The sequence below is a fragment of the Mesitornis unicolor genome, unplaced genomic scaffold, assembly GCF_000695765.1.
Source record: "Mesitornis unicolor isolate BGI_N332 unplaced genomic scaffold, ASM69576v1 scaffold26778, whole genome shotgun sequence".
In the NCBI taxonomy this organism is placed as follows: Eukaryota; Metazoa; Chordata; class Aves; order Mesitornithiformes; family Mesitornithidae; genus Mesitornis; species Mesitornis unicolor.
The window spans coordinates 1,184-26,089 of record NW_010204259.1 but is presented as its reverse complement, the minus strand read 5'-3'; the positions used below and the strand labels follow the sequence as shown (position 1 = coordinate 26,089).

The 24,906-nt window shown below is 37.2% G+C and overlaps 1 protein-coding gene across 1 annotated transcript in view; it reads left to right on the top strand.

Annotated features, from left to right (window-relative positions):
- The window catches only part of INPP4B (inositol polyphosphate-4-phosphatase, type II, 105kDa), a gene marked incomplete at both ends in the record, with an annotated part of 32,173 nt that extends 17,785 nt beyond the window's left edge, over positions 1-14,388 (top strand). Inside the window, 5 exons of the mRNA XM_010191007.1 lie at positions 1-105; positions 3,218-3,358; positions 6,085-6,182; positions 10,195-10,307; positions 14,234-14,388. The exon at positions 1-105 is cut by the window's left edge and continues 34 nt beyond it. Coding sequence (XP_010189309.1) covers positions 1-105; positions 3,218-3,358; positions 6,085-6,182; positions 10,195-10,307; positions 14,234-14,388 — 612 coding nt within the window. The remainder of the gene's footprint in view (positions 106-3,217; positions 3,359-6,084; positions 6,183-10,194; positions 10,308-14,233) is intronic.
- Positions 14,389-24,906: the final 10,518 nt, after the last annotated feature.

Sequence of the window (24,906 nt, the reverse complement as noted above, 5' to 3'; positions counted from 1 at the left end):
AATGCTAGAAGACATGGCTGTGGGAATTTCAGATTTGCGGAAAGTAATGTTTAAAGTCATTGAAGCCAAATCAGAAGATTTTTTGCCTATTATAACTGGAAGGCGGTAAGAACTTTGTTTCCTGGAGCCCATGGCATGTAGTTTTAATCTGTAGCAAATGAAACCCCAGATAATGGTTTTCTTGTTGCTGAGTTATTATATGGGAAGTGCAGTAGTTTGACTTTTTGTGAGGTGAATGAAGATGTAATGAGGTAGTAGGGATTTGTAAAGCTGGCGGTAATATGAGTTCTGGGTTACTTTTCTGATGAAAAGCTGACAGTTCTGATTATTGATAGAAATTAATCAAAGCGGTGCCTGAGTTTTGTAGTTTGTGTTGCATTTTTCATATATAGATACTGAATCAAAGAGCAGTGACAAGGTCAGTATTTACAAAAATGGCCTCTGACTGAAGAGACCTTATTTTTGAGGTGTCCAGAACTTGTATTTCAGTGTGACAAAGGAAATTGCATTTCTAAGAATTAGGCTTCAATCATTGTAAGATGGAAACTGACAAACTCAGATGCCAAAACATAGTGGTCACTTTTGAAAAATGAGGCCTATCATAGTTGTTGAAGATCACACAGGACACAGACAACATCAGAAATCCTTTCATAAAGCCGGTAATACATTATGCATCTCACATAAGCACTGCTGAATATCAGGACATAAACTAAAATACTTCATTAATTGTGGCTGTAAGAGGGTTAACGAGATTGTTACACAGGAGGAATGGGCTTTTCATCTTCATTATTATTCTAGTCTAAATTCCAAATGTTTTTACTTGTGCAGAAATCACTTCATTAATAGTATCATTATTCTTAAGATGACTGTAAATTAAATTCAGCTAAAAGCAGCAACTTTTAGAAAAGATATGTTTCCTCTGAAGGGGGCTTTCACCACTGATTTACTTAATTATTCTGGATGATTCACTTTCATCCTATGGGCCTTCCGAGAAGGGATTGAAATAAATAGCAGGAAGACCAGAGTACAATAGGCAACACATCGGGAATAATTAAGAATAATTATGGTGTGTAGATAAAACAAAAGAAATACATCTTTTGTAAGTCACACCAGTCAAAAATCTTGAAATAACCAGCAGCTACATTTACTGGCCTGCTGCCGTTACTGCAGTACACTGAACTGTCATGCTAGGAGGTCCTGAGTTTGAAAGAGACTGAAGCTTTAAGCTGCCTCAGGCATTTTGGATTGATGGAGCAGTCAGTCTTTAGGACAAGGAGTTACTGCCTATGATTGCTGTACTGTATTTACTGGCAGGTATTCACTGGATGGAATTGGTATCAGACAAAAAAAATAAAAATCTTTAAGGCTTATGTGGAGAAGCCCCATTCCTGTTAGAGCTGTGATGAAACAGCTCCTGTCAGACAGCATTGGAAGTCAACCATAAAGAGAGGAGAAAGTAAAAAAACTAGTTATTTTCTAATTAATGTTTAAAACCCCCACAATTTTAAATTGTTTTGATTGTTATATGGTGTGGCTCAATAAAATGAGATTTTAAATACAGAAAATCAGTGTACAAATTCTTATCTTGCCGAGTCAGAGTGTTCACTTGTAATTGTTTTTCTAGGGAAGTGCTTAAGACTGAGATTCTATGTACATGAACAAATCAATCCAAAGAGCGTGGCATTGACCAGCAGTGTGCAAACCTGCTGATGTGGGTGGCTGACCCCGACCATCCAGGTGAAACGAAGTTCTGTTCAGGCACTCACATTCTTCTATTATAGGCAAAGTAGTTAACACTTACTTTTAAAAAATTCTTTCGTAGAATTTATTTGATTGTGCACATGAACTTTGAGGCATCACAAGGTTGATACCATGGTTTTAACTAAGTCCACGATGAGACTAAGCACTTACAGCCACATTGAAGTGATCTAAGAAGTTGTCGCTTAGCTGAAAGTAGAGCTGGGTAAAGCACCTTCCAGCTGAGATGTGCTGACTGACCATGTGTGTGGTTTTTTCTGTTGTAAAGCAAAGGTGCATGTAAATTACTTGGTTTCCATTTATTGCAATTTAATACCTATGTTTATACAATTTATTCTGAAAGAAATTATGATTTGTTATTTAGTCTCTTAAACATGCTGAATTTCTCCACCCTGTTTTCCTGAGAGATCATTTAATGTTAGAAGTTTTGTACTGATTTTTCCTTCTCATTTGAAAATGTAGTAGTCACCTTATCCATCTCATGGCAAAATCACCTGGCATCAGTCTAGCCATAAAAGAGAGAAACTAGATGGTGATAAAATTTACTGCCTGTATTCCTATTTCTTGTTAAAGTATAGAAGCATAGGACTTGTAAGATTTTTTAAAATTAATGTCAAACAAGTCCTCCAGATTTCAGTACTTTGAATTCTTTGAATACTTCAACTCTGTTCCTTTTTAATTAGAATGATTGCTCTAATAATAGAAAGAAAGCTAATAAAAACTCAGTTAAGAGGATGCCATTGTTTCTGTTGTGGGGTCAGGCATCAATCCTCAAAGAGGTGAAATTCAACTTGAGGATTCCACATGATCAGAATTTGGACTGACAGCCGAATTAACATGTTTTTCATAAACTCAAACGAAGCACAAACATAAAACCAGAACTGCTATTTATCACATCCCTTCTCATAAAATAGGATTTGTCTTTGTGTAATGAGCCTTCAATTATTTATTTTCACAGAGTCAATTTTGTTATTAGTGATGCTTTCTATCCCCAGGGAGAAAATCCAACCACTGAAGAAAATGGGAAATTTACTTTGAGTTTTTGTGAAATATTTTTGCTCTGCATGGGCTGTATTAAACTTAGAGTGGATACAGGATCAAGTTATGACTTCTGAAAGGAAGTTATTTTTGTAACTCAGCAAGATGCATTTTAAGAGTTGAGGTATTCTCATTGGTATTTTGGTAGCAGAAGACTACTGCTTTCATCTTTAGTCCATCTTCACTTCAGTAAAGAAGTTAGTATCAAGAGTGTCTAATTACACATACCTTTTCCCACATAGCTTTGTTATGCTCTTAAAACAAACGAGCGAAATTGTCATATTTTATGGCTCAATACAATTATGAGGAAAAGAGGGCAACTGATTTGTAAGTCTACATGTTCTCTATAATTTAGGAAGGTTGTAATTTCAAACAAACCAATCAATATTCCCATGATTATTCTTCCTTTAATTTTTTCTAGTGAACACTACGTTATAGAGGTGCAGCTTCCAGCAAAGATGTTTGAGTTGCTGCCACAAGAGATTAAAGAAGGAAAGCTACTTCGCATGTATCCAGTACTCTTTAATGTTGGAATAAATGAACAACAAACACTTGCAGAGAGGTAACAGAAAAATCACGTTTCTTTTTATATCCAGGTATGCTGTGCTAGTACAGGATATTTGTCAAGATTAAAAAGAATTTTTTTTTGTTATCTGCTCTTGGTCTGCCTCACATTGGCTCAATGTGTATTTTTAAAAGTATTAATGGAAATAAGCACAAGCTTTGAAGCAATGCAAAGTAATTAAGAAGTCCAAGTGAAGATAGGACCACATGCAGGAATTTATTTCACACAGTCAACACCAAGTTTCCCTTGGACACAGATATGAAATGAATTTCTGGTTCACAGATGTAGAAGTTAGTTCGTGTGGAATACATGGGCTGTCTCAAACATGAGTTTGTAAATTTGAAAATCTTATTATATTCAAGGTGAGGTTGAAGATACTGGGCAAGTCCTAAGCTAAAAGAGATAATTTTTTCTCAGCTTTTTAGGGATGTTGAGAAGTGGTGGTTAATAACAGGTAATACATTAGTAATACGTTTGTAGAAACATGAAAGCTGATGTTAAAATTCTGATGTGTTAATATTATTCCACTGAAAAGATTGCTGGAAACTAATTAATTAGTGCAATATTAGTCAAAGTTTCACCAGCCTGTTAATTTTCACTCCCGAGAGAAGGGTATCCGTCAGTCATGTTAAATTACCAAGTTTGTGCAATGCTAAAACTGCAAGAGCATGAAAAATAGGACAGCTATGTTTTGTTTTGTTTTTTACTGCATCCAAGAGACATAAGACATATATTTAGACTGTATTTAGTATAGGCTCAAACTCAAAAGCAACCTAAGTGTGGGTGGGGAAGTAGAGGGAGACAATGGAAAACCTTAACTTGAACAACAGGCAAGAAGTTAAGCACAACAGGAATTTCACATTCTCGTCTTTGTGGACAGCAGAGTAAAAGGGGTCTCTTAAGAAAGAATTTTAAGAAATGCTGTCAGGTAGCTTTGTGGATGTTTTTTGAAGACTTCAAGTTGTGAGCGGTGATGTGTGAGAAAATTTAGGTAGGAGGTTGAGATGGAAGACATAGGCTGAATCAGAAGACAGAAAAAATTGGCATTTTACTAGTGAAAGAGTTAAGTAGTTCTTTAGACAACTTAAAACCTTATTGAAAATGAAAATAGCTTATTCTTGATTCCATAAAAACGGGAAAAGTGAGGCAATGAGAGGAGTGACATGGTGAAAGTGATGGCCATAAAAAAAGCATAAAAAAGTAACATAATCAGTCATGACAACTGTGAGTTGGACACTTCACGTTTTTCAAAGATCAGAGAAAGGGAGTATGCAGTAACCAAGAAGCAAGTTTGTGAGAGCCTACATGGGTAGGTTAGACAGGAAAAGGACCGTAGGTTGCAAATGTCCTGAAGAAAGATCTGATAGGATTTAGAAACAACCTGGATATATGGGAAATTGTAGAGTAGTTGGTGTGAAAAGATGTCTGGCTGGCAGGTGGGATGGCAGGAAGAATGGTAGCGTTGTTAACAGTCGTGATTTTACATTGTGTACAAAGAAAGCCATAAATGAAAAATTACTGTCTGTAGGTCTATAAATATTTATTCATATATATCTCTATCAAGCAAATCAAGTTGGATTATTTCACGTGGAAACAGCTTTTCTGCATGCACAGAGAAGTATAAATGTAAGACTTAATTCAAAATATTGCTGAACTCCTAAAGCTGTACATTTGCCCTTGAGACTGGAAATACTGCACATGCTTTTTGGTAAAAAATACTTTTTGTGGGAAAATTAACATGAAAATAGAAATAAAGTTTTGTGATAAATTTCTACTGTTGCTTTATTAGATCCTACTTTATTAGAAAATACTTTATTAGTTGTAGAAATTCTGGTCTCTGGGAGAGAGATATTTGCCCGCATACCTATAGTTGGTTTGTGGATAAGCGTAATGGCATCCTGATGCTGTCTAGGTTCTCTGTGAGGTGCAGGATAGTGAAGATTTGGATGATGTTTTCCCAGCAGCCTTGAGAAGACCCGCCTGACCCAGCCACAGCACTATAGAGCAACCACTGATGTCTGTGTACTGCAACGAGCTTAAAAGCAGGTGGCTGAAGTCAGCTGGCCTGTGGGTCACAGCTCTGTGAAACTTAATGGTGAAATCACTGCTCAGCAGCAGAGAAATGGTTCTCATTGGTTTCAGATACAAGAAACCAAGCTAACTTAACAGCTGAGGAGCAGTGTGGGGCAGAAAGGGCCCAGAGAAGTGATCAGTTTGACTATTTATAGCAAATATTCTCAGACCAGAGAAGAAATCAGTTCTTTAGAAGGTTTTACTCCTGACACTTGCATCTCTTCCATCTTGTGTGGCTTCAGTATATTGTCCAGCTCTGGTAGAAATTAATATACCTAAGCAACAGCAGCAGCAATAAGATGCAGGAGCTGCTGTTCTCTGCTTGTGGTGCCTTTTGAAATTCCCATGACGAGCCCTTGCATTTATTCAGGATTTGTGAAGGGAAAAGATATATGTGCCTATTGAATGTTTGTCTGTAAATGGATTACTTTGTCCATAAGTTTTTAAGAGTTATCCGTGAGTGATGACCTCATTCCAAAGCACATGAGAGTTTCACAACTCTGCGTTTGACAAATCTAGTACATTCAACACTAGAAAAAAAAGGAATCAAAGTTATTTCTTTATGCAATGAAATTATTTTGAAGGATAATTTAGCTTTATTTTGGCTTGTTGGATTTTTTCCTCATCATTTTACTGTGCTTTTGTTATAGGTTTGGAGATACCACTTTGCAGGAAAACATTAACCAGGAAAACTTAGAACTTCTAAGAGAATATTACAAGCTGTTTACAGAAAACATGCCTCCTGATTGTGAGTACAAAATAATTCAATATCCAAATGGCATTGAAAAGGTTAGGTTTGATAGATGAAAGATTATAAGAAAGTAACATTAGCACAATATTAGTGCGCAGCTTTTAGATTTAGGTCTCATTCTCATAACTTGCATAAAGTTAAACGCTTTGTGCCTGTACACAGCCTGCTGAGGTGAGTAGTGATTGCAGGCCCAAGACCATAGCAGAAACTACAGGGAGAATGAAGCAGGGTAATGATGAACTAAACAGTACTTTTAAATTGTTAATATAACATGATTTTTAATATTTCAAGTAGAGGACAGTCTGTACCTACTATATTTGTACAGAAATAATTGGTGGGAATTTTCATTGGTCTCAGTCATTCCCTCCATTCTTATTGCTGAATATGTATTAAGGTATGGTAAGCCACTGAGAAATCTGCAGATGCAAATACAAGCAATGAGCCACATTGTAATGTCACTGATATTAATAGCATGGTTCCATTAGAATAGTCCCTGTATTCCAATTTTGTAGAAAATGTGTATCATACACATTACTATTCTGTTACTTTGATTGTTGAAAGCAAACACTGAAAAGACCAGTTGTATCAGTCTAATTCTGTTAAAGTAGTGTTAATGCCCAAATGCTGCCAGTTGTACTGCCTGATTTTCAATAGCTTGGGTTTAGGTCTCTGCTCTGCTGATTAGTTGTATCTAATGTGTCACTGTATATATGTACATGCTTATCTTTTATATCAGGGTGATTTTCGTTTGCTAATAATTTTGACAGATGTGAAACCTCTGCTCCTAAAGTGTGAGCAGTATGCCCATCCATCCACCCACCCACACCTCTAGTATTTCTAAGATTTCTACAAAAAAATCTCATACAAGAAGTGAGTAATTAATTTAGAAGAATCCTGCCAAGAAAAAATAACCTCATCTGGGGTTAAGTCTAAGGTAGATCTGGTACCTCATAAATAGATCTGATTATATAGAAGCAAGAATTTGCATGCAGATAGCATTGGCTGCTTTTCATTAACAGGAACTAACCTTGAACCATCTTCCTTCAGAAGGATTATTAGTGATCCACACAATCTTCCTGGACTTCTTCCAGACTGTGCAGGCTTTTGAGAACTATGCATATCTAACTCATCATGTTTTTTCTGGTTATTATTGCCACCTTGCTTTTTCTCTGTCTCCGAGTCTGTGCTTTGTCCAAATTTTTACCGAACACAAAGCACCTTTTGGTTCCATTGCCCTTCCCCATAGCTCCCTGCCATTCCATGGAATCACTCTCTTGGCTTGGAGGAATGTGCCTTTTAAACCTGCTCCCTGGCAAAAAGTGAAGCACCCCAAGTTGTTCAGCTGAGGGAGGACTTCAGTTCCTCTCCTGTTCCCCTACCTCAGTGCTCAAGTTTGTAGGAAGATAAACCTCCATCCAGGCTGGCAGCAGCCCTGGTGGTGTAGTCCAGTGAAAGCTATTCAGTATTGGTGACTCCTTGATGGTTTCATCACACCTTTCCAGATAGTTTCCTGTAGTTCCAAATCTGTGCTACAAAATAAATGCAGGGCCTGGTTCACGAAGCTGTTAGTTACAGATAGAGCTCATAAAGCCAGACGGAATCTGAGGACTCACAGCCCTGTTGGCCAGGCTGTTGCATTCATGATCCTTATGCAGCCTCACTTGCCTGCTGTTTCATTCATTTATTCCATTTCAAAGAATTACATTTTCCACTCCTATAAAGGTATTGCCACCTTTGCTATTAGTTTTTCTCCCATCTCTGTCATTCCCATTGCCAACAATGTTGTAGCTTTCTCTCTATTCCCAATTATTAAAATTAATAAATTATTCCCAATTTTTAAAATATCTTTAACTGCATATAACTGCATATGCCAAACACTGACTTTCTTCTTTTAGATGAATATGCATTCTGTCACTCTCCTGTTTCCTAATCTTTTTAATTCTCTAATAGGAAATTCTGAAAACAATAAATAACAGTGTGCTTCCAGAAAGATTCCTGCCAAAAATGCCAACCAAATGTAGTTCTGTTTTAGGCAGCAAAATAGTACTGCTTTTATAGAATAGCTAATGATAGTAAGGGTACAAAAATGTATGATTGTTGTTTGGTAGTGTATAATTAATTGAAAAGAACAGCTTAGAACTCAGTTTAAACAGCCAAAAGCATAAAATCAGAGAAACTTACGTCATGAGTGATATTCAATGTTGGTGGTTTGATACCTAGCACTCATAGCAACATCAGTATTGCAAAGTATTGCTCCATCCTGCAAGCAAATAAAGGTTTTCTTCTGTAGCTTCATATCGCATGCGGCAGTACATGCATTTTCAGCATAAAGTCTGTGAGTCGGTTTTGTGCTTCCAGGCTTCTCCCCTTTATAATCTATGAGAATAATTTGACAGTTTAATACTGCTTTGTGACACAGGGAATTTAAGCAATCGATCACATCCAGTCAAGATGCAGCTCATTTGGCAACATTATAAATTAGGATAATCTTGCTCTACTTGTGGTGAAGTCATGTCTCCGAGATGATGCATTTTATGCTGTGAACCAAAGGAAAGCTGTTTTGAAGCAATAAATTTTTTACCTGGTGATACATTCTTATAATCTGGAAGCATCTTTTTAGGGTACTCATTGTATGCTATGTGTTTTGAAGAAACGGATGCAGGATAAGCATAATAGTCTAACAGGTTGTTGTGTATTTTTGTATGCTCTGCATTATCTAATTGTATGAACAGGAATTGTAATACGCAGCTAAAACAATCTTCATTAAAATTATCACAAAACTAGTTTCAACTAGTTTCCTTTCTGCATTTTTTTTCTATTTGGCAGCCCACAGTATGGGTAAGGCAACTTAGACATTTGAGTAGTTCTTTTTGAGTATATTTAAATTACTACTTATTATGAATCATGGATAAGGGAAACTCCAGAGTTCATTAGAGATAAAAGGTAAAAGCTTGTTGATAAGAGGGATCATTCCAGCCGTCATCAGGTTAGGAGAATGGATTTGGACCTGTGTTAGTAGTTGCCTCAATTTTACTCTTTGAATTGAATATAAATCTTAGGTTTTGGGTTTGGATTGTTTTGTTTCCCTACCCCTCCCTGCCACTGGATAGCACATCCTACTTTTTATTTTTGAAAAAATGAATCAACTTATAAATTTGGTTTAATTTTATTTCAACTGATTCTGAAGCTTTCTTTGGTCATTACTAATATTAAACTTGTTTTTGCTTCACTATCATAAGAAGAAATAATTTTTAAAGCCCTTATTTTGGTTGTTTCTACTGATTTTCAGTACTACTGAAGGTAAAGGTAACATCGGAACTAACCCCTCCTATATAAACGCACACAAAACAGAAGAGCAAATCAATTGCCTATTCTTGAATTCCCTCTAGATATATATGATTAATAAAACTTCAGCTCAGTTGCCATACCTAGGACAAGTAGGTAGCACCTTGGGCTTTAAGTAAACTTGAAATTATTTTGTATTTTGAAATTAAAATCTCATTTAATTTCAGACTGAAAAATATCCTTTTATAGATTTTTTTTTTGGGAGGGGGGAAGTTGGAAGGAGAGTATTTTGTCCTGTTTAACCCTCCTGTTACATTATAGTAGGAACTAAAGCATCATTTTAAGACAACAATGAGATGTTCCATTTTGAAAACAAAAGCAAAATATTTTGACTTAAAATAAGTAATTATTTCTCTTCTTATTTTCATTGAATATCTATAATAATTGATGAACACAACTACAGCAGAGATTTGAATCTTTTCACCTTCCATTTATAAGATAAAAGTTGAAGACACTTCAGTTTTCCATGGTGAAGATCTTACAAAGGGCAATACTTAGAAAGATGGTTTGCTTATTCCCTCAATATTTAGCTGGTGCTTTCCATCCTGTGTTCCCAAATAAGGCTGTAAGTAATAGACCTGTTCTTTAATGTGGGCATTCTTTAGTCAGTACAAGCCTATCATCAGCCTGATCATAATGAGCAACCTTATCATCCTTTTTGCAGGTCTACCCCATTTTCAAGAACAAAATGATTTAAAGGGATTGCTAGAAAATCTCCATCAAAACATCCAGGCCAAAAAGCGGAAGAATATAGAAATCATGTGGCTTGCTGCAATGGTAAGGTCTCTTGTTGCAAATACATTACATGATGAACTAATTTTCACGTACCTGCCAATATTGTAAGTGCAATGAATTTTAAGGATCTGACTGGAAAACTTAATGGTTAAAATAAGTAGATTTGCTGAAATGGCTCTCTAACCTTTCCGTTCTCAGGGTGTCTCATCCTATGCATCAGTATATCTCTTCCTACACTTAAATTACAGATATTTTCTTTCCCTTTCTGAACTGTTCAGACACATGGAGAAAACAAAAATATTTATCAAACAATGGCTAATATTTAATTACTATTTACTTTTCTTTATGCACACAATTCCTTTTTGTTTCCCATTTCCATGTTTTTGCACATACATGTTAAAAAAAAAAAGAACAAACCAGAAAACAAGCAATTCTTAAATGTTTATAAAGAGCACAAGGTTTTCAGGAATGTGAAATTGAACCAGGTAATTGTAACAGATTCAGAAAAGTACCCTTGGTGGCTCTGCTCATTTATACAAGCAGAGACTTCAGTCTTTGGCATCTGCTGAATTTGAACCTTGTGTTTTGGGGAACTTTCAGATGCATATACCCTTCAAGGCAAATAAATATTTGATAGAAAATAGTAATAAAATTTTCCATGAGTTTTCATTCACACTAGAAACAAGACAATATTAACTACGCCTTTGTATTAATAACACTGCTGTAATTTTTTCATATGGCTAATAACATTTTGCCTTGTGTTTGTTAAATATTATCACATGCTATTGCCATATAAATCTGCTGTGAGTAAAAAGGTAAGCATTTCCTGCAGTACCAGTTCTGCAATTGCTATGAAACATTGCTTTTTAAAGAAGTAGAAGATAAATTGGTACAGAATAGTGTAAAATGAGCTACAAAGGATATGACAGAATTTACTTAATCTTTGGATATAGAAAGTTGTCTTCTACCATTTTTCAGGATTTCCAGAAAATAATTTAATGGGTAAAAAGCATTCTTTGAACATACAACTGTTTCAGACTTTCCCTTCATGGTATCCTATTTCTCTTCACATTACCTTACTCTGTAACCTTATGAAATTAATATTTCTGGACCATTGATCTACATACACACTGTTAGACTGTGTCACATCTTATTTATTGGAAAGGCATGATTCCCTGCTGTAAGGATATAACTTTATTATTGCAGTAGATGTATGAATGCTACATGGATATGCATATGTAGCTGCACCTGCATGTAATCCATGTTATAATGAGACTGTGAGAATACATCTGCATTTTAAAAGTCAACTTTTGCAAATTGATATCACAGCATTTCTTATTCTAAATATAATGGGACAGAGATTTAAATGTTATATATTTTTATTTCCTAAGCTGAACCCTTCACCTTGTGTCTCGTATCAGGAAAAATAATCAGAGTATTGATTTATCCTTGTTTCTTAGTCTTCATGGGTTTATATGCTTTTATCATTCCCTCTTTAAAGTTAGTCACAATCCTAATCATTTAAATCTGTGTTTGTAAGGGAGACTTTCTAAGGTTCAAATAACTGTTATATCTATTGCTCATCCTTCTATATCTTCAGTTTATTTGGGGAAAAAGTGAGCAAAATTGAGGATAAAATTCAGACTGGACACTAATCATAAGATGTATGTTTGATATTGTCCCTTCATAGATTTCTAGAGATCATTGTGTTTGCCCTTTTTAATTATTTACTTTAACTACTGTCGCTTAGTGAACTAAGTAATTCTGAGGATTTATCTGGGCCAGCCTATCAGGTTAACCTACATTTCTCCTCAAATCAGAAGCTAAGGATTTTTCAATTTGTTTGTCTAAGTTAATAGATTGTTTTCCATTTAATCCACTTTAAAATGATTGAAACATTTGTATTGAACTTCAACGTAAAATAAGCTTGTGGTTATGGTCACTTACTTGTTGTGCCTAGAATGCTATTCAATTCAAAACTGACTCTCACTAGCCAGCACTTTGTATGTATGCTGTCAGCCCAGCCTTAGGATTTAGTCTCCACTTCCTGCATCAGAGGCCATCACCCATCCAGAATAATTACCTGCTTTTTTCTTGTGACTCATTTACTTTCAATAATCACAATGACTCATGGACTTCAAGAGACTAAGGTGGAGAGAATTAATCTTATCAATTAAGCAGCTAACTGCTTTCACAGTATTATCAGCCCAACTTGAAATTTAAAAAAAACCAATATTTTCTTATAGTAGACCATTTAAATTGCAATGCAATTTCCCAAGTTTTTAAACAGACTTAAGTTTTAAAATTTTGAATTATTGGAGGGAGGAAATACTCACAGGTTCTCCTTTGCTAGCCTATATTTTTTTAGTTCAAAGTTAGGTTCAATGAATTTATTCCCTGGATTCAGCTTTTGAGATTGCCTTCACCATGATATCACGAAACCCTTAAAGACTCTAAGTCTTGTCTGGGCCACTGATTTTAACAGAATTTCTGAGAGTGCAATTAACATATAAAAAAGTGCTTGTTTCCTGAAGTGAGATTATGAAAAGCATGTTCCAGTTTCATCCTACAAGATACCAAGTAAATGCTCAACAGGCAAGCTGAAAAGTTCCTTAGGATGAGGCCTAACTGCTGTAATTTATTGCCTTGTCCTATTCTGTCCAAGGACAGGAGCAAGCAAAGCTGGGCAGAGGGCGTTACCTTTTCTTAGGACAAAGCACACCAGGGGAAAGGTAGACTCATACTTTGGAACACCTAGTCTCCTTCAAATTTTTCTTTTTCTAGTAAAATAAGTTTTGAACACAAGGTATAAACTAATGGGCTGGTACAATCACAGACTGATTCTTAAGGTGAGAAATTATCCTTAAAAATATGTTATGTTTCCCTTATCCCTTAAAATTATGTCAAAATCTACAGTGAAAGTATATACTCCATGGCAATCATCTGTGTTAAGCTTTAGCTGCTCTGGGTCACATGTGGAATAGTTCAGCTGGTGAATATACGGACTATATTGAAATTCAGTACATAGATGTGTCTAAATCCATACCCTCATGAGGAGTCCTTTATGTTCATGAGTCTAAGCTAAAAAAGACTTGTCAAAGTTTTTCTTCAGTTTTTTAAACATTCATTAGACGATCTGACAATTAAGCTTTAATTGAATAGGGTTGTTATCACAGAAAGTGAGGAAAAAAATGAAACATCTTCTCCTTTTATAATCTAGGCTGACACAAATAATTTTTATTTCAAGTTCAGGAAAGTGGATGCAATGGTTTGGTAAGCTGTAGTACATGTAGACATTTTTGTGACTTGCTTAAAATGCTTAGGACTAAGAATAGTAGATATTTTTCTTTTGTTGCATCCACCATCAGTTTTTATTGCTTCACTTGGCGGGGAGGGGATTGTTGGGGTGAACAGAGGAGAGGCTGGATTGCAACTGTAGTACAAGATTGTGTGCAGCTCCCTCCTAAAACCGATAAGGCTCCTTTTTCCTCAGTGGGCAGGCTATTTGTAGGCTTGTCCTGCTAATGAAAGCCCTGAAGGATCTGCTTTTAAAATGTGTCATTTGGACAAATTGGAAATGGGCTATAGATCAGTAGTTATAATCTTCTGGTACTGTTTTTGTAGTGTTAATGCTACAAATTTATAAACAAAAGATAAATTTGCGGTCCCCTTTCAGCACAACATTTTCACCTTTTGTACCTGTGTCAGGCCAGCTCGGGCATAATCCTTAGAATATGAAAACGCCCAAGGCAGCACTTAAAACTGATGTAACTGCCAAGACACGTGTCAGATAATTCAGATCTTAGTTACCACCTTTTAATAGCAATTTTCTTCTTGAGAAATGTTGCAGTTATCTCTATTCTTTGTCTACAACTACAACATTTTGGGAGTTTCACAGTCTGCCTAGTGTGTAGAGAACACGAGGTGTGAAAGGGCAGCCCTCTGACAGACGTCTGCCTGTGTTTCAGATTTGCCGCAAGCTGAATGGGGTCCGTTTCACCTGTTGCAAAAGTGCCAAAGACCGGACATCCATGTCAGTCACGCTGGAGCAATGCTCCATCCTGAGGGACGAGCATCAGCTTCACAAGGACTTCTTTATTCAGGCACTGGATTGTATGAGGAGGTATGTGGAGATTATTGCATGTCCCTTGCATTTTGAACTAAGCTGGTACAGCGCGGCCTAAAGCCAGTTGTAAACGCGCAGTAGGCCCCAGTCCGAATTTAGCAGAGAACCGACTCGCAGCATGCCAGCTAGTGAGTCACTTCTGCAGGCAAGGGCTTTGCAGCTGCGTGGTTTATCATCACGTATCAATTTCTGAGATAGATAGGTGAAACTTTGTAAAGTTACTGGCTGTAGAATTTGGCCTAGGTAAATAGCAGTTATTTTAACAATTTCTTAGACTTTCATAGAACTTAAAAATGCTATGACCATGTAAAAAAAATGCTCTTTTCTCTTTTAAGAATATTCTGGAAATTTTTAAACACTCATTAGATCATTTCTATAAAATTTAGGCAAATATTGTGAAAGCAGAATATGCAAATCGTAATTCGTATTAGCTCATGTTATTCAAAATAAAACACCCAAGTAGGTTTGGGCTGATGGTACTTGCCACTATATTTGATAAAATCTTTACTGTGCTTTAAGAAAAAAAAAAAATTCGTTCTAAATTACAACTGCAGAAGATGAGGCTGATGTTATCAGGAATGTGTAATTAAAAGATAAAGATTTGAATATCTGAATCTTTGATGAATAAAAATAAACATTGAGCAAACAACTTATGATCATAAAGTGAATCCAGATGCTATGTTTTCTAAAGAAACTTTCATTGTTGGCTTTAATGAGTACTGTGTTATATTTTTCTATGAGAGTTTTAAAAACGTATCCACAGCATTCAAATAATGTGTAACGAATGCCACTGCAAGACTAATACAAAATATTCTGGTCACCCTGCAAAGAAGTTACTGAATTGTATCTTTCACTTACGTGAAACACAAATTTTTTTGTATATTGGATTTCCAAAGATCATATCGAAGTAAACAATCATGTTTAAAGTTTGTATTGATAATTCTTGACAATGTTTAGTATTGTCAGATTAGGTGTTTAATGTGTAGATTAATACTGTTAGGTATACACATGTAGCGTCCTTTAGTCTTTTGACAATGATAAATAAAGAAAAAAGGTAATGTTTACAAAGAGTAATTGAGCAGAAGGCTGAGATGGCGTAGAAGCGGAGCTGCAAGGTGCTAGGGTAGCGTGATGTATTAAACTAAGGTGTATTAGTTCGTATGTATCATTAGCTTGCATAAATCCACTAGTCTCTGCAGTATTTGAGTGAATGATTCTCATGTGCAGTCTTTCATAACTACATGTTTTATCATTAATGAAAAATTTCTGAGTTTTCTTTGTTAAATTTCATTTGTGTTGGCATTTCAAATATGTTTTTTTCTTTTATGTCTCCACTAAATACAGAAGTATGTAAGTTGCAGTAAATTACCAGATACAGGCAAACTAATTATATAAAGTCATTATTATGTTGAAATAGCATTGAGTAGTAGATTGGAAAAGTTTCACAGATATAAATCTGATTTAGAAAAAAACCAAACCATGCTATTTATACAAACTACCTTGTTAGTACAAAAGCGTAGTAGGTTTTTGTAGGCTAAAATGCAAGCACTTTGAGTGCTTTTATATCACATAACTCTTCTGATATCTGAGTAGATTTATACATTAGTTATATTTGCAGATAACAATAAATCAGAGTCATAAAAGAATGGTGAAAAGGACAGAAAATCTGGAGAAAACTTTAAAAGTAAATGAGCAGATAGGTATATGAGCTTGAAGGACCATCAGAAAAATGTTAGTTTTATGTTTTTGCTACAGTTTTAAATGGAGTAAAGCTTTGTTCTGCTAATATCCTGTGAATTAATATGAAACAGCCTTGAACTGAAATAGTTGCTATGTCGATTATAAGGTAGTAATTCTGACTTGGGCAACAGGACTGTCTGGAACTTAAAGCAAGAGCATTGCACGTAATGTCAGTAGCCTACGAAATAACCTCAACCACCAGGATAATAAATAAATAAATCTTTTGCCTATGCTAGTTTCTATCTGTATAACACTGTTAAAAAAAAGTGAGCAGCAAACTTATTTTTTTTCTCATGAGCTGGTTGGTTTTTCACCAGCCCAAAGATTCAGAACAGAAGAATAAAAAGTGTCAGATGGAGATACACAGTACTTAACTCTATGGTACTACTATCAAGAGTTGGTCGGCCAGTTTTAAGAGCTGTCTTTGGGCGCTCTTTTGGTACTTTGGTGCTACAGACATTCATCAGGGACTGTTTCTTCTTCCCCGCTGCCCATCTGGTGCTGGAGGTGCATGTGGAGCAGTGGTGACAGTGACACAGGCTTCCCTCCCTCTCCACCACTGACTGGGCATCATGGTAAGAACCCTTCAGCTGGGCTCTTTTTGTGGGCAGGTGGAGAAAGGTGTATCGCAGAGACAGCAAACTGGGAAGGAGAGAACAGCCAGGCAAGAGAGAAGGAGCAAAAAAGGCATAGTTTTGATAGGAAGAGAGATAATGGTGTTTCAAATAATTCTCCTGTATTGTATTAGAGGGAAGTTTGGCAGCTACGTTTTTGAGGTTTGTGTGAAATAAGGTCAACAGAGTTGTTTGGTAGTCACCATGATGCTCACCCTTTTATCCTTGCTTTTTATTTGATTGCTATTGCAGAGTGTTATTTGAAAGATAATGCTGTGCGTTTCTAAGCTTTTCATCGACTACTTGTAGAAGCTTTTAGAATGATTTTCACATCTAAAGGAACCTATTTTTTTTTAAGAGCGGACAAAGAAAAACTGTTCACCATTTAATTTCTAATTTTAGCAATTTTCCCCTGATGAATCTTCTCTTAGTTAAACTTAGTTAAACTCTGTCAATCAAATCCCTTTATGCTGATTGCCACAAACCACTTTTAAGCCTTTCAAAATAACAAGTAGACAATAAAAATTCAGTTTTAACACCCAGAATCTGAACAGACTGGATTGATCTTTGAAAGGCTTCTTTCAAGAGGTAACAGTAGGAGAGAGAGAGTACTGTGAAACAAAGTGAGTTGTAAAAGTAAATGGCGATTCAAAAGCAGCCGTTAATGGAAATGCCATAATTTTGAGATATGAAAATTGTAAAGGTGCCTGTGTAGCTGCAGAGCATTTTCTTTTCCTGCCACTACTGACACAGCTTTGGTGGCTGTCGTAAAAAGGAAGCATGTGCTTATGGGTTTGTGCTTTCTTGACACCAGAAGTCTGGAGATGCTGGACTTCTGTGTGCTGCTGCTTTTCAGCTTCTCTGATGTCCCTAGAATTTTGAGCAAACCAGAGGCAATTTCAGATGTTTCCATGTGTTTGCTTCGACGTATGTTGTGCAACGCTGTTTTGGAAAGTGCTAACAGTAGCTGCTATTTAAGGACTTTGTTTCTAAGTGGAATCAGTATGATAAATTATAAGGTGTTTATTGCTGCTTTAAAAAAAAAAGAAAAAGCTGTGCAAAAATCCTTCCATTAGTTCTCCCTTTAGCTTACAAAAAATGCAGTGAAATGATGACAGGAATTCAGTCTTTATCACTTACAGTAATATAAGGTTTTGTCTTCTCGGTGTAACTTTATCCATTGTGATGCTGCAGTTGACGTTTATATGAAGCGGCTGTTCCATCAATAATTCTACGTGTTTTAGTTTCCTTGGCGTATATATGTGACTTTCATTGATCTTAGTGACATGCATAGTGCAGAAAGAGGAAAAGCAATGTATTATCCCCTCTGCATCAAGTGCTTGCAATTCACATCATACTAAAATGATGCAAATACTGTTGCTGCCACTTTCACATCATCACTTTTTGCCATCAGCAATGTGCTTTTCTTATTTTTGAATTCACCAATATGTGAATATTTCCTGTTATTCGATGCCAAATGTTCCAAGAGACAGTAGAGAGACAAAACTGATTTACCCAAGTTCATTGCAGTATCTGTCACACAATTCTACTTCTCATTTTTAAAGCCGGCCATTCCTTAAGGGAGGTTTAGACTCTGGTAGGCAGCACACAACAAAGCACTTCTGTAAAACTTGTTTGATTTTTTTTTTTCTTTCTCTTCTGAACACATTTAATTTTAATGTTTCAGTGACAGGGCCTCTTTTGAGGGCCTTGGATAGTGAGTAACCTCAGAATCTCCTACTTTTTGAACATGTTTCCAATAAAGCCTCAAAACTAAAAACAAGCAAATGAAATTACAAATCCACTGCCAATGGTGAAGACTCCAGGCTTTCAGCCTTATCATTATTCTTAGCAGGGCACAATACCTGTCAGATATTTCAGACATTGAATGCAAAATTTTACTCAGTACACTGTTTCCACCTGAAACAGCAGTCAAGGATGTTTCAGATTACTTTAGACAAACTGCCTATCAAAAATTTGATTAAAGCACTAATACAAAGAGTGAATGGTCTGGGCAGGTATGGGCTTCTGATGGCCCAATTGTGAAGCAAATAGCTCCTTTTCAAACAGCTGTTTGAGAGCAGCTTTTCTTAAAGATTATCTTAAAGATGTGTAAATTGAGACGGAGGGATAGCTGTGTTTAAGGAAAGTCTGGATGTTGCACATAGTGCCATGGTCTAGCCAGTGTGGTAGTGTTAGGTCGTAGGCTGGACTTCATAATCTCAGAGGTCTTTTCCAGCCTCAAGAATTCTGTGATTCTGTAATAGTTCTTTCATTGCGGACTTTCACATTTTCTGGGCAGAATCCAAAGATCCAGGTTGAGACAGACCTTAGCCACGAGAGTAAACAAAGCTTACAAGGGGGAGCCTGGCTTCCAACATAGACTTTTCCATCATTCTATGGTTCTGTAGAAACTTAACATTTATAGTTTGAGGTACAAACTTTAGATTGAAAGATGTACATTACCTAATGTATTGAAAGAGTCTTGGGATTAAGTAACAGCAAGTTCCATTTTTGATGCATTGAATCAACCATTAATTTAGTTTTCTAAAACTAAACTACTGCTTTTTTAAAAATAGTAGCAGTGTGCAGAGGAAAAGAAAACAAAGATGTCTACAAGATGTAATAAGGATCAATGCAATTAGCATTTTGTGGGACTCTTTAGACAACAGGTCTATTTCTGAGTGTCCTTCTGGAAGAAGGAAAATTGCGGACAACCACTGCAAAGTATCAAACAGTAGCTTGAACAGGCTGTGTTAAATCTAAGGCTTTCTAAAACAAGTACTCAGTTGCACAGATTTGTTCTTTATAATGTGTCTTTAAAGCAATTATCTGTTTTTAAGACTTTAAAAAAAAAAACTCAAGGAAAAAATTAGAAAGAAAACCCAAACGTGCCTTATTCGCACCTTAAGAAGCTCAGGACCATCATTGGTGAGGTTCAGGCTTCTACATGGGCATATTAAATAAATAAAATTGGCAGTTGTTTTGTAATACAGTCTCACATACTTTTTTTCTGTTTCATTTGGATCAGATGTTCAAGTCCATGTTTTGCAGGAGAAAGTTCTCTAGCTGACTACAGAAGTTTTGTTTCTTCTGTACCTCATTTCTCCAACTTCTTCCCAGATACTAACTTCAGACTTCTTTCTGATCAACAGCCCAGTCAAAGTCCTGAGAACTCTCTCATGGGAACTTTCTTTCTCATCTTCCTCTTTTTTCACCAGACTGTTGCTTGAATATTTCCCTCTGGTTGCTCCTTCCTCCTCTGCAACACGTGTGGCTGCCTTTGTCTTTCTTCTCATCTGCAGAGCTTGGGCACTGTGCACTGTAGGCAGCAACATAGAGAGAACAGCAGAGACAGTCCCTCTGCCTCATTGCTTTTGCTTCGTATTGCAGCGGTCGTCATCTGCTGGGGAGAAGAACGGCAGCATGGAAAAGTCTTGTCTAACCCCTTGACCTGGCAGGTGTTCAGCATAGATTGAATCCTCAAAGCATGTACCTGCTGAATTTTAACAAGTCTTTGTTAGGAAGAGGTGTTTTGGGATTCTTGCAGTAGACTGCTCTTACAATAGTTATATCTCCCAAACCTCTATTACCTTGGTGCAGAATATTAAATCCTGCTCTTCAGCATGGAGATACATCCAAAAAAAATATAGCAAGTTGTAAATTTTTTTCTTCTTTAAATGACATTGTAAGTTTGAATTTTATCCATTCAAAATGAGTGAAAAACTGAAAGTAGAATCTTAATGGAGAGCATTGTGTAACCTTAATTATAGTTGTCCTTCCCCTGGAACCTATAATAATATTCTTGGGCTAATCACTAGGGAGGAAGGGAGTGTTCAAGGGAAAACAGTAAAAATCTTTCCCACTCTTTGCAAGAAATATTTAAAGATGTGACCCAGGCTACATTACTGAAACATTTAACTTTTCAGCATGCAGTAAACCAGAATTTCTGAAGTAAATGTTTAGTTTTCCTGTCAGTCCATGGGGAAAAGAAAGTACCATAATAGGCACACTGTATTGTTTCTAAATTTTGACACCAGCTTTAGGTGGGTGAGTCCTTGAAATGCACCTGCTTCTCCTTCATTGATTATGTAGGAAAGGTGAGTACTTCAAGAAGACTCCAGAACCTGACAGTAAATTTTAACTACCAAGTAGTAAAACATACTAATGTATCAATTGCAGTGTATTACAGAAAAATAAAAAAGTTTCTTTTTCAATAGAAAAAGAAAATGCTTGGTCATGTTTGGGTTTTAGCTTTGTGACAGCAAGAAAGAAAACTTGATTCTCTGGGATCTTTTTGCTGAAGAGAGTCCTTGCCCTTTGACTTAAGGATGTGTATGAGACAGTTCTCCAAGCAGGAACCAGATTTACAGAACCACAGAATTCTTGAGGCTGGAAATGACCTCTGAGAACATCAAGTCCAGCCTATGACCTAACACTACCACATCAGCTAGACTATGGCACTAAGTGCCACATCCAGTCTTTCCTTACACACCTCCAGGGATGGTGACTCCACCACCTCCCTGGGCAGACCATTCCAATGCCTGATCACCCCCTCAATGAGAAAGTGCTTTCTAATATCCAGGCTAAACCTCCCCTGGCGCAGCTTCAGGCTGTGTCCTCTTGTCACTACTTGCCTGGAAGAAGAGCCCGACCGCCACCTGACTACAACCTCCCTTAAGGTAGCTGTAGAGAGTGATAAGGTCCCCCCTGAGTCTCTTCTCCAGGCTAAACAGTCCCAGCTCCCTTAGCCTCTCATTATAAGGCTTTCCCTCTAGTTCCTTCACCAGCCTTGTTGCTCTCCTCTGGACCCACTCCAGCACCTCAATATCCTTCTTGAAGTGAGGGGCCCAGACCTGTACACAGTACTCGAGGTGAGGCCTCACCAGTGCTGAGTACAAAGGGAGAATTACATCCCTACTCCTGCTGACCACACTATTTCTGATACAAGCCAGGATGCCATTGGCCTTCTGAGCCAACTGGGCACACTGCTGACTCGTGTTCAGTCGATTGCCAACCAGTACTCCCAGGTCCCTCTCTGCTGGGCTGCTCTCCAGCCACTCTTCCCCCAGTCTGTAGTGCTGCAGGGAGTTAACGTGGCTGAAGTGTAGGACCCTGCGCTTGGAATTTAATGGAATTCCGATTAAAACCATGCCCTACTCTGAGTTCTTTTGCTCTCATTTTTAGTTTTTATTTCTCACTGAGTTATCGACAGACTAAATGATCTGTTAACTAGCCCATATTATTGTTAGCCATATCTTGACCCAAATGAGAATACAAGGAATTGAGCTATGCCTTCCCTCTCAGTGAATGTTTTAATTATTCAGTATAGACAGTGAGAAAGGTATGTAATTACCAGGTGCACACTATGAGCACTTAGTTTTCAAAACCAGCCATACAAAAAACTTTATCCAATAAATTTTCTCTCTCATTTAGCACCACAGTCAGTGTTTGGATCCACAATAGCACAACAGTGAATCTAAACACTGCATCTTAATGAATTAAAAAAAGGAAAAGGAAAACACACTATTTGCACTTCTAAAGAACTCTTTTTACATTAGAATGTAAAGTGTTTCTATCGCTTTTGTCATATATAGATTACAGGACCGTAGTTGTCCTGATCTTCACCTGCCATGCCTAGGCAAATCTAGCATTTAAGCAGCCAGATTATGTGAAAATAGTGTTTGGTGTTCACTTTTGAGATTTTTCTAGTCGTCCATGCAAGACTTCATTAACTGCCTATTCATTTGATACTTCAGTGCTTCTGGTGTTGCTTATTCAGAACTTCCATGAAAGACTCTGTCTCACCTGAAATCAGAAACTAAATACATTATACTCAGCAGAGTGAGTAATACTAGATTTCTTCCTATTATATCTCACTTCTATTCAGATTTTCTGAGAGAGTGTGTGGGAAAAGTCCTTTATGCATATTTATTATCTGTCACAGCTGAATTACCGTGGCTTTGACCACGTACAGCTAAATCTCTTAGGAAAAGCAACACTGCCAAGCTTAACATTTAGATAAGAAATGAGCAGGAAATTAGAATAAGCAGGTAGTACTAACATACAATAGCTGGTTAAAATTATCATGGATCCAGTCTCTTCTAGAATTTATCTGCCTCTAAAACTGTATTATTCTCAGAATGATATAACATGGGCAGGAAGAGCTCATAACTTTCTTCCTGCATGCCCAGCCATGTACAGCGTGTAGAGAAGTTGGAGGGGACACAGAAAAGAGTAACAAACAGTTGTTATTCTGGAAAGATTGCTGTGTAATAGAAGATTCTGCTTTGCTTCAGGAGAAAGTTGATGCTGTATCAGGCTACAGCTCCAGTTGGCTTATGTAGGTAATAGAGATGTTTCTAGGTGTATTTTTGCACCCATTTTAGGCACCCTTAATCCCTTCATCCAACTTAGTTTCTTTTGTAGAAATACTCCTCACTCAGATAATCATCATCTTTTCTCATCCAGCAGTCCTGTTCTAGTTTTCTTCCATAAGCTCCGTGTCTCCCACCTGCCCCCCCTTCAGTCTGCTGCTGTGTTTCCTCTTTCCAGGGAACATTTCCCTGTTTCTTTCTCTCCTGCGGTATCACCTTTGTGTATGCTGTTTTGAAGAACTCATTTGACAGTAGCCTTGCTTGGCTCCATTTTGGAGTGTGCTGTGGTAGTGGTTTCTTCTTGTTGCTTTCTGTGGCAGCTCTGATTTGGAGAGTCACATTTCGCAACTGTGTTCTCATCATTACAGCAACCACTACCAGACTTTCCCTGGTGTACCTAGCAGCAGCAGCAAGTTTCTCAGTGTTTCCCTGCAGTACAAGTCCTGGTAGCCATTTGCATTGGAGTGATCACAGGCATTTCCATATGGAAACTATGGGACTAAAGGACTATTATGTCCTTATTACAGATTTCCTATTTCCATGATGTTATCTCTAGTTGGCTGGAACTACACCCAAAACCAGAGCCAGCAGCATTACATTGCTATCCTGTTTTCTGGATCATTCAGAGATGTATTTGGGAGATAGTTTTGGGAGCTTGCATTCTTAATAGCCTACGCCCATGCTATAATCTGTATGAATAGGAAGTATGTGTTTATAAGGGAGTTAATGCAAAGGAAAGGTTGGAGTCCTCCCAGAACGCACAGCCAAAACACTGCACAGCTGACTCCTACTGTTAAAGCAGTTAAAGTGGTTTCTGCAGTCCTGGGACTTGGTGCTGTAGCTGTTTTGTGACTGTAAACATACCTGGTGCCAAAATCACTTGGGCACAGGTTTGGCTGTGCAACTGCTATGCTGCTTTTGTGCCCTGCAGTAGACTTACTTCCCTGCCAGCTTATCTCCTCTCCCCAGCCTGGATGTTGCCATGTGCTTATTGTCTTCCAGCGCTGGGAAAAGCACCTCCACCTGGGAAAAGCCCTTTTTTTCCATTGGAGGTGCACCTACCGTCCCAGAGCTTCTACCTATGCAGGGTCCTGGGATCCCAGGCAAGGCTTAGCCGAGGTTAAAGACCCATAGATTAGGGAAGTCAGAGGGCAGAAAGGGAATCGCTGTTCCCTGTAACTTCTGTCATGAGATGGAATATTTTGGGTATATGACCCAGCCCCTGGTTAGATTGCCTGTTAATAAGGCAAGAGATAGCTCTGTGTAAAAGACTTTATAGTATCGTGGTTATTAGGGGTATCATTGTTCTTTCAAGAATCAGTCTTGTTTTATTCCTTAAAGGAGAAAATAGCAGTTTTGGGGGTTATTTTGAGAACTCCTGAAATACTGCCAGTATCTGTAATTTTAATATAAATGTTTTTATTGACAGGACTAAAGCTTGCCATACTAATGTAGCTCAGTGAAGGACTATGAGGTCAGGTTTGTGTATCTTTTTAGGATGGTTAGAAGTTTTCTGTATCCTTTCTTGGGTTATAAACTTTCTTGAGGAATGATTATCTGAGGCCCAGCTGAAGTGTTTTCTACACTGGGGTATTTATAAGATGTCATCTTCTTTTTCAACTCCTATCATGCATCATAAGGGTTTCCTAGTGTATAGGCAGCTTCAGTTTCGTGCTACAGCCTCCCTCTTTGACAATGTCTCGCTGCAGCTTGACTGTGCATTTCCTTACAGTGGTGAGAACATGACGATCTTTGAGGTTTCTTATTTCTCATTTGAATTTAGC